We start from the raw sequence: 18,500 nt of genomic DNA, 5'->3' as shown, positions 1-18,500 counted from the left end.
TCAAATACCTGTCCTTAAAAATAAGGCAACGAAACAGCAAAAACTATTTGTATTACTAGAGCGTTGAGCTGCTTACCTACTCTACTATGAAATCTTAGGGTATCCACACATAAGTACACCTATTCGGTCAATATTCGACATTTAAGTGGAACTGAAGGGTTCAAGAAGCCGAGAATTGACGGAATTCACAGTTTCCACTATGCCTCGCACAACCGAGTAGTTTAACATATTGCCAGTGACACAGTATTTATAATCAGGTACACTTTTTTGCCGTGGGAACTGAAGCCCTTGTAAGGACGTGAACGAAGTCATATAAATATGCCAAACGACATTTTTGCGCCCCTGCCTGGTGAAACACATCTCTAACACTGCAGTTATATCATAATATGTCAATAGAGCTTTAACAAGTGTAAATTAAAAATTTATAACACCCCCGACAAGTGAAGGTTACAGTTACTAGTAAAGAGCTGATAACTTTCAAACGGCTGAACCGATTTTCTTGGATTATAGCTAAAAACACTCTCGATCAAGCCACCTTTCAAACAAAAAAAAAAACAAAATTAAAATCGGTTCATTAGTTTAGGAGCTACGATGCCACAGACAGATACACACGTCAAACTTATAACACCCTTTTTTTTGGGTCGGGGGTTAATAAGCCTGGACAGAAAACCCCCACGGTAGGTAACGTTAGAAATACGGCAGAATGACGCATTTATGCCCCGGCCACATTAACGGTCAACAACGCGATGTTCAACGGCGTTTCCCGTTAAACCTAGATGTACCCACGAACAACGTACAACGGAATTAGCGTTAGATGATTTTACCACAATTCAATTCATTAGATGTTAACAGTTCAAGTGTGGCCACTCAGTTTAACGCGTTGATTATCGCGATAATTATGGCATTGTTGGGCATTGACGTTAACCTTAATGTGGCACGAGCATGAAAGTATGTACTCTTCTTTCACAATGACGACAGGTACGCGGCTCCTACCCACAATCCACAATATAACAGCCTTCGTACAGTTTCTTGTATTTAATTTTTAAGGGGCGTGTTCAGAAACGCTTAAATCGCATATCGCAGCGGCTTCACGCGTTGTGTCTCTCTAGGCCTTTAGCGTGAAAATAAATAAAATAATGCGGCTTGAATACATTAAAAAACGAATGCAAAATGCGCAGGCCGTGCACTCGACGGAACCTGTTTAGCTCGTGGTCCGCGCTCGTGACGCGAGTTGCTTGAACGCCGAGTGTTTAGCTTAGGGTTGTTTCTCTTTACCCGACTACAGAAAGGCTTGTCGGTCTTAGCACAAAAAATTAAACAAGCGTAGACGGCTTGCTTATTTTTAATCGACTTCAAAAAAGGAAGAGGTTCTCAATTCGTCGGAATCTTTTTTTTTAAACCTAACAGATTTTCCATGCAAAAAGTGTCAAAAGTTTCACTATTTGTTGAATTTAGTCTCTTGTTACACTTGTATACTTTTTTGTAGTACGGGTATGTGAGTTTTGAAGTCTTTTTACATCAGTTGGTCGATTACGAAAAACCTGCATCAATCATTATTACAATCGCAATCGTCGTGATTGGCTGAATTTATGGTGTTCTTGTTGTAACAATGCATTGCAGCCAATAGTGAGCGACCATCAGCCAAACAAGAGATGATTGCAATCGTGACATTGTAGCTGTCATTCTACCGCAATCCGGCCGCGGTTGTCTTAATCTACTCATTATGTGATTGTGTTGGATTTGTACATCAACCACATGCACATATCAAGAATTACGCACATGCCTAACTCTTGTACCTACTTAAGTCTTGTATTTTAGAAATCATAAGTTATAATATGAAATGGCTAGTCCACGGCGGATATGAGTGACAAAAATAAGGCAAAAAATATTAAGATAATTTTTTTTATTTAGATAAAAATTAGCCCTTGACTGCAATCTCACCTGGTGGTAAGTTATGACTCAGTCCGAGATGGAAGCAGGCTATCCTGGTAGGGATATTGGAGTTTACCATTTTACCTTGAGTTTTGTAATAATGTGTTTCGTTTTACAAATTCTAAAAATATTTTTTTAGTGTTTAGTAGTAGGTAGTCTAAAAATATAATTAACCCTCGGGTTTTCTTTTCAATTTAATAAACTTGATAATGATTGTACAATTTTCCCTAAAATTCCAGCGTTGCATATAAGTAACTCAAAATATCACGTGCGGCGCGTCAACCCACACGCATTCACACAATGAACTGATCGCTCTACTTCCTTGTTTTGTTTATGTATGCTAAGCATATGTGGTCTTAGTTATTTTTATTGTTTATCCTTATGTTGGCCAGCAGTCGGTTACATTTTATTTCAATTCTTTTAAATTCCATAATATCTTACCGAGATGTTTTTAAAAATTAACATTAACTTGCCAACCCTAATGTCAAAAGTTAAGCAGGATATTTATGTACACACTACCTGTGCGAAGTCAAACTTTTTAACCCCCGACCCAAAAAGAGGGGTGTTATAAGTTTGACGTGTGTATCTGTGTATCTGTGTGTCTGTGTATCTGTGTATCTGTCTGTGGCATCGTAGCGCCTAAACGAATGAACCGATTTTAATTTAGTTTTTTTTGTTTGAAAGGTGGCTTGATCGAGAGTGTTCTTAGCTATAATCTAAAAAAATTGGATCAGCCGTTTAAGAGTTATCAGCTCTTTTCTAGTTTTCTTGTAGAAAAGAAGGTTAGATAACCGTTAGGTTCATAATATTAAGTCAATAGACAAATGTCAAGCTGTCAAGATGGACGTTGCCTAAATACATAATTATTTATTTGAAAATGATGTTTTGGAAAACTCAGATACTTTGGATCGTCGGGGGTGTTATAAATTTTTAATTTACACTTGTTATTATAAGATTTTGATAACATTATTTCTGATATAGGTACTAAGTTACTAGGTATTATTTGAAATTGTGGCTAAATCTGTTGGTAGTAGGTTTACAGTATCTAAACTAAAATGACAAGTTTACCTAAAAGTATAGCTGTCTCTTTCATAATACTCTCTGCGGAAATGGATAGCACTAGATTACCCGTCAGTTTAGTTTGAAGATTATGTGCATCAGAATTAGCCACATTTTTCTCAAATAAGTTCCTTTAAGATATGCCGCCAATCGTTTGGACCATTTAAAAAAAAAGAATATTAGCCATGCTAATCATGACTTATACTCCCCTTTCCCCTCCAATTAAGCGTAAAGCTTGTGCCAGAAGTGGGTACGACAATAGTGGGGTTTGGGATTTGAACCGCCGACCTTTCGGAATTCAGTCCGCTTCTCAACAGTTGAGCTATCGATGCATTAGCCTTTTGGTATTACGCGTCCCATCTTAGACCACATCATCACAGAATTAAAAAAATAAAATACGAATAAGAAAGAAACAACTCTATTATTATCAAACGAGGGCTCGCAACATGTTCGCAACGAACACTGGACCTTTAGCATTTAAGTATTGCAATTAGAATGCATTGCGCATGCGAATGCAAATAAGAACACTTTAATTGGGTCATAATGTCAATAACAACAACTGAAACTGGCTTATTATCGTATACGGTACACCGGATGAACTTGTCAAGTGTTATGTGCTCGATTTCCGGATCGAAGTAGTGATAATGATTAATATAATTATTCAAAACAAATTATTTACATAACATACCTAATATGAATAGAGGCCGTTTAATTAGGTAATCCCTGCCATGTAAGTGCAAATGGGGTGTAGGTAAGTGCTTTTGAACTGTCAAAAGAATTTATACCACTGGTTCGGTGGTTCGGAATGCCATTCCTACCACGAAGAACCAGCAAGAAACTCGGCGGTTGCTAATGTTATTGTAAACTAGCTGATACCCGCGACTTCGTTCGCGTGGATGTAGGGTTCTATAAATTCTCGTGGGAACTCTTTGATTTTCCGGGATAAAATGTAGCCTATGTGCTAATCCAGGGTATAATCTATCTCCATTCTAAATTTCAGCCCAATCCGTCCAGTAGTTTTTGCGTGAAGGAGTAACAAACATACACACACACACACACACACAAACTTTCTCCTTTATAATATTAGTGTGATTGGACGTTTAAAAACACATGTCCAATGTACAATAATATTAGGTATGCCCCTGCCTACGGTTCAAACAAGTAGGTGTGCCATCCTTTTGACTTTAACAAAAAACATAAGCTCTAAACTTACCTTGAAAACACCTTGCACCATTATTTAAGATCCTCAAACCACTTAACAGCAAGCACTATGTAGGTACGTTTTAGATTAATTGTTTATCTTGATCTTTAAGAACACAAATCCGCGACCTAAAATCTTTAACCGATTAGAATACTTGGCACGACCTCCTTAACCAACTTTGTAAGGGTCACGAGACGAATACGATACGTTCTATAGTTCTAAACTATATTATATCAATGAGTATTGAGAACGAATAATAAATTAGAAAATGCATTAGGGCTTACATAAGGCAAGTGATAGCAGAATGAGCGCTTGACGCGTACAAATTCAATTAGATATGAGTTAGATACCTTACCGTCTAATCTAAGTATATTATTTAAAATTGAAATGTCTGTCATTTTGAACTGCCAGTTATAAAGCCTATTATATTGTTCTTTTATCATTATCAAACCCCTGAATCTTGTTTTTTTTTTTTAATTTGTCTGTGTATTAGTTGAGGCTAATTTCCGAAATTGCTGAACAGAACTTTCGCAGACATGTACTTAGAGCATTAAACAACGAATGATCTAGGCGGTCTAGCCAACTTTTTTTTCCGGGAAAAGATTCCTAGATATTTTTATAAACTTTCAAAGGCGAATTCGCGGACAAAAGTTAGTTCTGATTACACTTTTAATGGTTTTGCTGTAGCAACCACTCCACATTAGATATGATTTTAATTATTGACTAGCTGATGCCCGCAGCTTCGCCCGTGTGGATTGGTCAGATCCCCTGCAGCATCAGGATTGAGGAGTTGGACTCCAAATTTTTTATGAAACAATGTCGCAAAGTTCCTCTATCGATTAAAAAAGAAATGACGCAAATCGGTTCAGAAATCTCGGAGATTTCGGTGTACATAGGTAGAAAAACACAACTCCCTTTTTAAAAGTCGGTTAAAAAAGTAGCCTATTTTACACCCTGGTCAATCCTCTACTTGCCGTCTAAGTCCCGTCAAAATCGGTTCAGCCGTTCCAAAGATTAGTCTTTTCAAACAGACAGACAGACAGACAGACAGACAGACAGACAGACAAAAATTTTAAAAACGTGTGATTCAGTTATGGTATCGTTCAAATAACCATATGAGCTTAATATGAGGTAGTTATTTCGAAATTACAGACAGACACTCCAATTTTATTTATTAGTATAGATATAGATGATATAAGTTGTTCTTGATAAGAATTTATAAATTTATTAATTTATTTGTTAATTGTTTGTTGTTTGTAATGCCCTGTCGTTTTTACTAGATTTTATTATAATATATACTAGCTGACTTGCTATGGCTTCGCTCGACTAAATGGAAATAATGTTCTCTTTCTTGTAAATTAATGTCCAAATAGGTAAACAAATTAATCAACGGATAAGATAAGTATAGCCTTAGTTAAAATTCTACACCAAATAAATAAGCTTCAAGTTAACGATATGTAATTTTATAACTAAACAAAATTTTATCTAACCCTTTGGATATCTTTTTTTTTTTATTCATTTAGTTGGAACTTCGACTTGATTACCAGCACATTCGCATAGTGGCGCGAACGGTTTCATGTTAGTGTCAGCCGTTTAGGATAGATGGCGCTGAATCATTAAGTATAATTATTATGATGCCATGTTACATATTTGAATTATCTTAATTTTTTTGAATTATTAACAAAATTTAAAAGCCTTACCTATGATTATAATTTAGTTACAATATTTATAGTAAGAACGGAATAAAGATAGGTTCTTTTAAAAATATTACTGGGCAAATTACAACATTATGAGTGAACAAGATCGCCGTTCCAGTAAGCAAATAACCATAAAAGCCAAAGGTCCAAGGGCTGACATTCATAAGGAGTTGTAAATAATATAATATATTTGATTATATTTAGCACTGAACTTTCGAAGTTTTAATCCGAACAGCCGTGAAAAATGGCAATTAACAACATTTTTGCATATCTACAAAAATATATTTCGTACCTATATAAAAAAAATTCAACTTTGCTCAGTAAAAAAAAAACATTTTTACATACTTACATGATAAAATAGAGCGGTGATAGTCTAGTGGTTACTTGACGTCGGCCTACGTCAACGTGGGACTTTTCAAGTTAACGTTAACTTTGAGCAAATCTGTGTAATTCATCATTGACGAGAAACTTAGGGGAAAACGTCGTGTTTCATATTTCTATACAATTTTGGCAGATTTACGTATAGTGAAGTTCGGTATTCTCTTAAGCGGAGCGAAACAGCGAAGCAGAAATGTGTCCAGTCGACCAATCAGATAACTGACAATAACGTGATAATTTTTGCATGTCGTCTACTATGAATCTGATTGATCTGCTAAACACATCTCCCATCTCTGCTTTGATGGATACCTACTTATCCTTAACGTTAACATGAATATAATTAAACTCTGGGCTCAGATTTTATATGTATATAATGATACAATGCCAGTTTAATTTCGTAATAAAATTTCGTGGATGGAAAAATCCATTCGGTTATTTGGTGAAATCACACAGCGAAAATACTTCCAACAGGGAAGGAGAAACAACATTCATCAGGCACGTTTCATTTTAGACGCCGACGTTGAATGATACGTATCTACTTCGTCAAAAGGGGTGATTAAGGTTAATGTTTTCCCAAACTGAAAATGGCCTGTAGCCTGTCAACCTTATATAATAAATTGATTTTGATCCTTTTGTTTTAGTTAATAAAGGTCAAACTTGCGTGCGCTCGATTTTAATTATCGTCGATACCACTGCCAAATTTTGGACGTATCTCTTTTGGAACGTAAACTTTGCTCTTCGGCGAGGTTCGAGTAATTAATTACATTTAATGACACGTCGCCGACAGGATGATTAGGTTTGTCACCATCCTGTCGAGAAAGTTAGGAGTGAATATTTTGGATAAAACATTTTTTGACTGTCATCTTTTTTCTCAACTACGGATCAACGAAGGCACTAAATTATTTCTTAAGAGGGCTCTCTCCGTCACTCGTTTCATACAATCGTAGTTCCAATTTCATTTGAATATTAAGCAACCAAAGTCCATGAAATTTTGCAGACATATTCTAGAAACTAATATCTATGTCTGTGGTTTTCCAGATTTCTGTTAAAATATTCGGTTTGAAAGTTCCGAGGTCTTAAAAATTTTCATACAAATCTTTGAGCCCCTGTAATTTTAAAACTACATATTTTTAGAAAAATCTAAAACACCACAGACACAGATATTAGTTTCTAGAATATGTCTGCAAAATTTCATGGACTTTGGTTGCTTAATATTCAAATGAAAGTGGAACTACGATTGTATGAAACGAGTGACGGAGAGAGCCCTGTTAAGAAGCATTTATGGTGTGGTTGCTTTTCTTGATTACCTAGTTATTAGGTCGACCGCGACTTTCAATATGGGATTTATATCTGTCTTTTTGTAATAGTTCAGCATTATCCTTAGACCTCATCATGTATGAATATTCTATGTAGTCATATTTTGTTCTTCCTACCTTTAGGTAGGTACAGAAAAAATGCTAATTCTGTCTAGCTGTTTTCAACTTTCATATGGCGTTTTCGCATTTTTTAAATATAAGTACGAATTACAGTTTTTCTGAAAGAAATGCGCGGTAGGAAGACATCGATACAAACCTAAAATCAATGTTTGCTTACAATATCAAGGTTACGTTATGTGCTAGGCGGAGATATCTCTACTTATTTCAACGCATCGATTAGAACAAAGCTTTTACCTAAAGCTCGTACCAACCTTCGTATGTCGTCGAAAAATAATAAAAGACAAATGGCACATACAAATCTGGTACATACACTTGACGACTCGGAACCTAAAATTCTATTCAAGCTAATAGAGCTATCCCTTTCACAATTTTCTCTGCAGAAAAGGGAAGTTTCTTTGGACCTGTCAACAGGGTAGTGTCCAACAAGTCAAATCAGTAATTTTTTATCAAACGTCAAAACACGCGCTTAGTATGCGAGCTTCTAAGAAATTCTGGATTGTGACGTCACATTGTGTGACGAGCTTTTTTTTAGTTTAATCGATAATTTATATAAAATGATTATTTATTATTTATTACACTTAAAACTAACAAAAGACGAGGATTTTTCGTATTTTGGAAGATCCTCTATTTAATAATCACTGAGAAATAATTTACTTTTCACATAGGAAACATCCCTATTTAGTGTAGTTTAATTGGTTTGTACTCAAACGAATTAGCACCTTTGTGAACAAGGTAGGTATGATCAGTAAGGTATTCCGTGATATGATCGTGCGTAATATTAATTTATCAAACAAGTACAGAAATAGCTATATTTTAATAGACCCTGCAATTTTTCCGTGTGATTATGCTTTATGACTGGATACATGATATTTCCGTATTAATAATAAACACCATGTTGTTCCTGTGTAGATGGAAGGTCTTAGTAATTTAATAAAAACCTATAAATTGGTCCATAAAGCACCTATTAGTTTACGCCCATTGTTGTTGTACTAGTATTCAGTATAGAAATGAATTTCGTATTATGTCATTGTTCTGTATGAATAACTATTTTAAATTGTGAATGAGGTATGTGCGGTTATTGTATGCAGTTTTAATAATGAATATGCAATTCATACTTGTACCTATTGCATTAATAAATATCATGTTGGTTCAAGTTTTTGTTAAAATTGATTGGATTGCATGTGTACGTACTACGTACGTACTATTTAGGTTAAATAATAATCTAACCCAACTCGACTGTAAGGTGGACAGCACAGACCACTAGGTGTGAAAGTGTTTCCTTGGATTGCCTTAGCAAACTACATCTACATCTGCCGTACGGACTCCCACATTACTTGAAGGGTTCAACAATAAACGGGATAAACAAAAAACACGATGAACAATACTAACATTGATCTTATTCTTAGGCTGACATTTATAGAGCGCACTTTAACTTTGCTCAGTCTTAAGACACACTATTAAAACGAGACAGATTTATGCCATCGGCATAACGCTGTCCCGTTTTAACTCAAACATAAGTCTAAGCAAAGTCAAAGTTCGGTCTATAGATTTCAACCTTAGACCATTCTATCGCCTTGCTGGCTTAATGGTCGGAGCTCAGTTGGCTCACTCATGCCCGCTAGTCGTTCATAAAAAGATCCCACACATTATCCTAAACTGGGTTTCGTAAGCCCATTTTCATCAGCTCATCGCTATCTCAGCCATTACAGAATAAACAAAAAGGACAAACAATACTAACATTGATCTTATTCTTGGCCCGCTTATTGCCTTTGCCGCCTTTCCAGTAGAAACTCAGTCAATATTATACTCTCGCTCGCCATAAAAAAAAATCCTGCTCATTATTCTGAACTGGATTTCGTAAATACATTTTGGCCAGCCCATTTCCCACTTGCTGTCTCAGCAATTACAGAATAAACAAACAAGATAAATAATACTAACATTGATCTTATTCTTGGCTCGCTCTATCGCCTTGCTGTCTTCCCGGTCGGGGCTCAGTCGGCACACCCTCGCCCGCCAGTCGTTCGCGCCCGCCGCCTGAAGAGCCGCCAATCTGGAAAAAGTGAAATATTTCATTAGCAGCTACGACTGTACAGATTTTTCAACCAAACTTTTCAAGCTGTATCATGGATTTTAGAGGAAAGAAAGAGGACTGATTTTACTCAAAGTTGGAGCAAAACGCGATGCGCCCTAAACGTAATATTAGCCTCAATAGCTCAACCGGTAAAGGAGTGGACTGAAAACCGAAAGGTCGACGGTTCAAACCACGCCCGTTGCGGTAGGATTAGGTACGACAATAGTCGTACCTAATCCTAGTACAAGCCTAACGCTTAGTTGGAGAGGAAAGGGGAATATTAGTCATTTAACGTGGCTAATATTCTTTTTTTTCTAAGATATAAGCAGACAAGCTATAAAAATAGCTATGAATATAACTCATCATAAAGGGTTCTTACTTGATTATTTCGTAAGTGTATGCCCACTAGTTTCAAAACTTTATAAGGATCGAGTAAGTGAGGCTAAGTACGTACCATATAATATTATGACAGTTCAAATTGCATAATTCAAATAGGATAATTTTACTAATTCTAAGATATTATAAGCGTTGTGCTTGTGTAGTATCTTAATCTTTGGTCAAATACCAAAAATATTTCTTAATTGCAAGATAATGTATGTAACATAACATATTATTTCGTCTATAAATAAATCAATATTCTACAAGCTGAATCTATCCAATAATAGGTATAAAAAACCTATTCGAGCTATTTTCGCAATATAATCTGATAGGGATGACCTTTTAGCGAACCCGGTTAGTGTTGAATAATGTCAAGTGATCTTTAGCGAAGCCTCGGTCTAATAAAGGCTGTTGATGTTGACAAAGCAGCTTTATTAATTGGCCTTATTTCATAGTCTCTAATAAAAACAAAGTGCCCGTAACTAAAAATATCTATAATCAAAATTAAATTCCTCTAAAAATAAAGTCGGGGGTTAAAAATACCTACTTAGACAAAATAACAACTACAATTCAAAAGTCATTGAAACAAACATATTCTAATTTAAATAAATAAAATATTAGTTACTATGCTTCATAGTCGTTTCCTTTTGTCCTAAAAAAAGGTTACATTGAAGCGATAAGAAAATAAAACTAACCCAAAGCCTCAAGCTCGCTTCTAAGTAGTTACGATTAGCTGATAAGGTATCATAATGTAACATAGCTAATTAGCTACTAATTATTTATTTAATGTCTGTCGTTCTATTGTTTGTTATCCTATTTTACCTATAGCAAAAATATAAAGAATTATTATAACCCTTATTTTAAAAGCCATAAAGATTAAGCACGAAATAGGTCGTGACTGATAAATTCATAGATACTTGAACAAATAAATTGATAGGAAAGGTAGCGCAACTTTTGCCTTATCAGGAATTAAGGACAAAACATTCTATACATTGTGGTAGGTCATTATGGAACAGGTCATTTAGGCAGATAACGTAATCTAAGAAAAAACTATTGCGTTGGATAAGCAAAAGTACTCAGTAAGTAGGTACTAGGTAACGATCATATTTTGGTCCTTTCTTGACTTCAAACTCTACCGTAAGTCCTCTACAATCAAACCAAGGAACGGAAGAGTTCCTGACATCACTATTCATATCATAAACTAGCTGTGCCCGCGACTTCGTTCGCGTGGAATAGTGACTTTTCGGGCAGCATGTACGTTAAAATGTTCGCCGTGATTCTTTAAATTGACAAACCTTTTTTATTTATGAACCGATTGACATGAAATAAACACTAAATGTTAAGTGAAGCTTACTACAATATATTAGTGAAAACCGTATCTAAATCGAATAAGCCGTTTCTGATATTAGCGTGCACAAACACACAGACAAACAGACAAACAGACAAAAAAAAAATTAATTACAATTTCGGGTTCGGCATCGATATAATAACAACCCCTGCTACTTTTTTTTATATATTTCCATTGTACAGACACCACTTTTCTACAATTTTATTATATGTATAGATGCAAAAATGTGTTTGTTCGTTGGGTTTTTCTTCAATCAAGCCGCAACAGAGCAAGATCGAAGTGTTTTTGCATGGATATGCATAGTTAGGTAGCGAAAGAGATCCCGCGGGACTATTTAAGAACGTAAATCCACACGGACTAAGTCGCGAGCATCAGCTAGTAGACAATTTTACATGTAAAAGCTCCGAGAAAACGTATTGATATGATCGACATCAAACCAGTCGCAGGGTATGCGGGAACAGCTTCATCCAGGCGGCGAAGACCGCGCATGGGAAGTCCTTAAAAGAGACCTATGCCCAGCAGTGGATGACTATTGGTTGATGAAGACGACGATGAAACGTGCATACACAAGTGTAAATTAAAAATTTATAACACCCCTGACAAGTGAAGATTACAGTAATAACTAGAAAAGAGCTTATAACTTTCAAACGGCTGAACCGATTTTCTTGGATTATAGCTAAAAACACTCTCGATCAACCCACCTTTCAAACAGAGAAAACTAAATTAAAATCGGTTCATTAGTTTAGGAGCTACGAGGCCACAGACAAATACACAGATGCACAGATACACATGTCAAACTTATAACTCTCCTCTTTTTGGGTCGGGGGTTAAAAAGGTAAAGCTTCCGCAGAAGGAAAAAGAAGAATTTGCCCATTATGTGCGACGTTCTTTATATGCCTCCTATCTCTATCACAATAAATCGAAGAAATTCGATAGATAGATACAATTAGAACCAATGCACAATGTCAACGACCCTACAATTTTATCGCCTCTCAAGTGTGCTCGGCACTAGAGGAAACACAGATTAAAATTAATTGCATAGTCCGTCTGTTAATGGACATTTATGTAACAACAAATTTTCCGTCTGCGATTCGCATACTGTACCTATAATAACATAACAAGTGTAAATTAAAAATTTATAACACCCCCGACAAGTCAAGGTTACAGTACTAGTCCAAAGTATCTGAGTTTTCCAAAACATCATTTTCAAATAAATAATCATGTATCTAGGGCAACGTCCATCTTGACAGCTTGAAATTTGTCAATTGACAGAATATTATGAACCTAACGGTTATCTAACATTCTTTTCCACAAGAAAACTAGAAAAGAGCTGATAACTCTTAAACGGCTGAACCAATTTTTTTGGATTATAGCTAAGAACACTCTCGATCAAGCCACCTTTCAAACAAAAAAAACTAAATTAAAATCGGTTCGTTAGTTTAGGCGCTACGGTGCCACAGACAGATACACAGATACACAGACACACAGATACACAGATACACACGTCAAACTTATAACACCCCTCTTTTTGGGTCGGGGGTTAAAAATAACAAAGGGAAGGAAATTAATATCTATGAATTACTACGATATATAATATGCACCTGACCATAGACATTTTCATTAATTTTTTTTTATTGTTCGTCAGGTATTGGTTAAAATCCAAAGCACGTATTATAAGAGTAGGTTAACCTAAATCTACGCGGACGAAATCACGAGCATCATTTAGTGGCCAATATTACTTAGAAACAAATTTTGTACTGTACTTAGGTAACTAGGAATGTTATATTCCTTGCGGTTTTATAAATAAAGCGGGTCAAAATGTAAACAGACAAATTAAACCCAGTTTTCCTGTCTTAGTCACTGAGTTACTCCGACCACGTTTCCCTGTAGTATACGAGTATGTTAGCTGTCAAATCTACGATAAATATCGGGAACGATTAGGTACTCGTATAACAGAAGATTTATTCCAGAATAAGATACTTAAAAAATTTTTTTAAACTACTAACGCGCTATATTTTACTCCAACGGTCTTGAACACTTTTTAGGGTTCACCTAAGCAATAAGCACCTACCAATTTTGGAACACTATAGTAGATAATACAGCCTCAAAATGCGCCAACACGTTGAAGTAGGTATCGTGCAATACAATGTACATAGCAATTATTACTATTGGCGAAGCTTTCCATCAGAGGAAGTACCCAGGAATTGCCATAAATTGACTCTCTTTTGTTTTTTGGGAAACATTTGGACTGCTGCCAGGGAGGGTCGTCAAAATTGTATTTACCTAAATAAAGTGAGTAGGTACTACATGAAGTTAAGGGCTTGGACAGACGCACCGTACAACGGTAATTTATTTTCTGTTTCAACTTTCAGGCTTAAGTAAAGCAGTATACCTAGTAACCATCAGGTAAAAATACCTCTGTACTGCAGCGAAATGGATATATTATATGCCCATGGATATTGTATTTTTCTGCAGCGCGAGAAGCGAAAAGTTGACATTGACGCGGCTGTAAGGATCTACTCATGTGGTAAGGACACCACCAGCGTTGTGCCTCACATTGTGCTATCAAATAGCTCGATAAATCACCCATTGCGTAGTTTTGAGGTCAGACTTAACGCTAACGCTTGGCTGCAATCATACCTGCTGACAAGTGATTATGCTACCTAAGATCCATCTTGATGGAGCGCGCTTGCCTAGAAGATGCCTAATCAATCTTGAACCTACCCATATTAACAAGTGTAAATTAAAAATTTATAACACCCCCGACAAGTGAAGGTTACAGTAACTAGAAAAGAGCTGATAACTTCCAAACGGCTGAACCGATTTTCTACACCTACTTTCTCCCAAGGTAATTCTGGTACAACATGAGGCATTAAAGTCTCTTTTTTATTATTATTACTAAAACGTATACATGTTTCACACCGTGAAACCATATCCGTTATCTCATGGATCATTCTTGGCCAATACATAGCATCATTTGCCCTTAATACCGTTTTCGTTATTCCTAAATGAATTATAGCTAAGAACGATCTCGATCGAACCCCCTTTCAAACAAAAAAAACTAAATTAAAATCGGTTCATTAGTTTAGGAGCTGCGATGCCACAGACAGATACACAGATACACAGACACACAGACCCACACGTTAAACTTATAACACCCCTCTTTTTGGGTCGGGGGTTAAAAATGGACGGGAAAATTGAATCCCGCGTAGTGTTCGTTTCGGCTTTTAGGCTCAAGGAAGGCAGTAAATAAAGTCAAGCATGTACTAACCTTTCAGCGATTGTGCCCCCTCGGTTCGGCATGTCAGCTTGGGTGGCGCTCCGTTGCACCCCGGCGCCAAACCTGCAGACAAACAAAAGAGGGTTGAAAATAAGGTGCCTTATAACATAGTGAGCAGAAAAGTCAAAGTCCTTATAATATTTTACAAGCTGATGCTCGCGACTTTGACAGTATACCAATTCCATCAATTCAAAAAATCATGTCGATCCGTTGTTCCGTTGCTGTATGATTGAAGGACAAACCAATAAACGAACAAACGGAGACACTTTCGCATTTATAATGATATACATAGTGATTTCCACAGTAAAAGTTCGAAAGAAAATACTGTTCAGGTAATCAGTTTTCTACTATCAGTTTATAACAAAATTCACAACATTCAAAGCTTAGTTTAGAATTGGCAAGTATCTACTGTCTTCAGAAAGAGTTAGAGTTTCAGAGCTTTACGAAAGTACTTAAATCGCAAAGACATTTAACCTAGACGTAAACCTTTACGGAAAGGTTATCTCTAAAATTACCTGGGTTTTTCGAATTTTTCTTTGAGAGTCTTAAAGCTGAAGAGCCTTTCATCCGGCTGTCTTAGCGACAACATTTTGTATCTATTCAGTTCCCTTATTATAAAACACTAACACAAAAAAAAAAAACACTTAAACTCAATCTAAAACCGGCACTTTTTCTCGTAACATGATAAAAACTAGACAAAAACTGTAGGAAAAAAGGATATGAAAAAAAACATTTTATAAATAAAGGGTTGATTTCGACGTACAGTTAAAGTGACGCGGTGTCATTGGTACGGTTTCTGTCGCGTTCAAATGATAACTGAGGACTGTTCAGTGGTTTAATGAGTTTGTATACATGGTCCTTTTACGTCACAGGCACTTCGTTATCCTTGTTTGACTACAAGCTGTATGGTCGTTGATAAGTTTATTATTTTAAGTAAAGGGCAATGTTACAAAGTAGCAGAGATCGTTAAACAAATCGTGCAACATCTAATTGTTTGGTTGTTTATGTTGGACAAATCTTGCAACGTCTAATTATTTTATTTGTTGTTTATTAATTAAGCGTGTGTTGATTTGGTTGTTTATTATAATAATGATGTTTATGTCTACTCAGTAGGTATCCAGTCTATGAAATATAATAGCTATACATATGTTTTAAATTACCTAATATTAACGTACTTAATTAATTTAAAAAAACAGTTATTATGCAAGTTATAATTAGGATATTATGTATTTATGGGTAAAACCATGAACTTTATAATGAACTACCAATGTTAAACTTTTATACAAAGATTATTTACAACTACACTAATATTATATAAATTAAAATTTAAAAACCCCCGACATAAAAACCTTTATAAGAAAACTAGAAATGAGCTGATAACTTTCAAACGGCTGAACAATTTTCTTGGATTATAGTTAAGAACACTCTCGATTAAGCCACCTTTCAAACAAAAAACTAAATTTAAATCGGTTCATTAGTTTGGGAGCTATGATGCCACAGACAGGTACACAGAAACACACGTTAAACTTAAAACACCCCCCTTTTTGGGTCGGGGGTTAAAGCGGGAAATTTTGTAAGTTTGGACTTTGGATAGAAGGGTTAATCTGCGGGACTAATGATCCGATTCTAAATATTTTTTCACTGATAGATAGCTACATTATCCCCAATATAGGCTACAAACTATATCATGCGGACGAAATCACGGGCAATATCTAATTATAGAATAAAGATATAAAGTACATTAAAACATGAAAAGCTAAAATTAATACCTACTTATTAATATTATTCAACGCATAGCCAACTAATTAAATCCATCGAATGAATAAAAATCTATTAATTAAAACATCATGCATTGGATTATTTCAATGTAAATACATTTTATTATTACAACATTTAACGTATAGGAAACTGTTTACCCATATTACCGAGTAATTATGCCATGATAATAATATTCCGTTAGTCCACAGTGGGTTTACCCACACTTATTCGCGTCAAATCTTTTTATATTATACACAACAAACTAGGATAGTCGTGAAGCAATTCGCTTTATTGGACCGCTCTGATGTAATGGACTATTCGATCCTTAAATGAGGAAATGTTGATTGTTGTTAGAGCGATCAAAATAAAAAAACTTCACATTGCCTACATTCTAATTCTGTGCGTCTTACAATTCAATGGTTAAATAGGACTAAATCAAAGATTAACACGTTAAGTGTAAAAAAGACTTAAAACTTAAAAACTGTACTTAAAAAGTAGAAAATTTTTACGGGATAAAAAGTAGCCTATGTGCAGAGATAGATTTATCTCCATTCCCAGTATTGCCAAATTCTTTCAGTAGTTTTTGCGTGAACAAACATATACACTCATATACAAAGTTTCATCTTTATAATATTAGTATGATTTGATTCTTCCGATAGTGATGCCTATATAAAAGCATAATTTTTTTTTATGTGCCGTATTTGAAAACGCCTTCAAGCATTTTAATACAAAGCGATTTTACGTTGTCAAATGTGGTTTGACCCTCATTAAACTGGAGGAAAAAAGCATGTCCTGATAAGCCCTGTATCACAGTACTTGTCATGATAGAAAAGCTGTGGGTTTTAACTAAATTACGGTACAGAATATGTAATTTTCATTACTGTAAAACATTCACGACAGTAGACAAACTGTCGTTAATATTTTACAGTACAAAACAACTGGTATATAAAAAATATACCACGAAATTAAATACAGGCACCTTATAGGCATTGTGAACCAATAATAATAATAATAAATTATAGCTGTATATAGTTCGTTTCATACAAAGTTACTTCAAAAAGTTAATTTTAATATTATGTAACTGACTTTGAAATAAATACAAGTGTAAATTAAAAATTTATAACACCCCCCACAAGTGAAGGTCACAAGAACCTAGAAAAGAGCTGATAACTTTTAAACGGCTGAACCAATTTTTTTGGATTATAGCTAAGAACACTCTCGATCAAGCAAGCCACCTTTCAAACAAAAAAAAAAAAACAAAAAAAAAATCGGTTCATTCGTTTAGGCGCTACGATGCCACAGATAGATACACAGATGCACACGTCAAACATATTATAACACCCCTCTTTCTGAGTCGGGGGTTAGTAAAAGAAAGCGGTAAAAGAAGAAGGTAAACACGTTACACTACAACCACCGATCACCATGTACTAGCTTCAACCGGGTTTATGTGCGCTTCAGACTGACTTCAAGGTCCTAATGCGTATTGGCTTCAGAGTTCAGACTGACTTCAAGTTTCAAAGGCGCGCTTTCATGCTACGAGGTTGGGCGGGTGGGCGGCACATTCGAATACAAATTTCCTTTTAGTCAATAATAGTACAATAAATCAATTGTTACAATGTTTATAGTTTTATTTAAATATTTAATAACATATAAAATGATAAACTAACTAAAATCCTATCAATTATGACCTTCTGACGACCCAAACCACTGGGTATAGAAATCAGAGATTTTGGATGTAAGTTTTCACTATAGTGTAAACCTCCAGGTACTATAAACTAAGATATGCTTTTTAGAAACTCCACCAAAGCGAAGTCGGGATGGATCAGCTTAAATCGCCAATCCTAAATGGAAGAGCGTGGTGAGTCTAAGCTCCATATTTTGCTCTTCTATAATACCTACACCACAAAGTCTATCATACTAGAAAAATAACTCAAAAGTAGGTTAGTTTAAGGTTAGTGCAAT

General features: G+C 35.4%; 1 protein-coding gene across 5 annotated transcripts in view; it reads right to left on the bottom strand.

Moving 5' to 3' along the window:
• The window catches only part of LOC123868038 (supervillin-like), a 267,108-nt gene that overhangs the window by 25,590 nt on the left and 223,018 nt on the right, over positions 1 to 18,500 (bottom strand). For all 5 annotated transcript variants that reach the window (XM_045910373.1, XM_045910375.1, XM_045910374.1 and 2 more), the window contains 2 exons: positions 14,772 to 14,843; positions 9,642 to 9,753 (listed from right to left, as the gene is read on the bottom strand). In XM_045910373.1, the coding sequence (XP_045766329.1) occupies positions 9,642 to 9,753; positions 14,772 to 14,843 (184 nt within the window). The remainder of the gene's footprint in view (positions 1 to 9,641; positions 9,754 to 14,771; positions 14,844 to 18,500) is intronic.

Source organism: Maniola jurtina, chromosome 9, assembly GCF_905333055.1.
Source record: "Maniola jurtina chromosome 9, ilManJurt1.1, whole genome shotgun sequence".
Classification (NCBI taxonomy): Eukaryota; Metazoa; Arthropoda; class Insecta; order Lepidoptera; family Nymphalidae; genus Maniola; species Maniola jurtina.
This window is presented reverse-complemented; position numbering and strand designations above follow the sequence as displayed.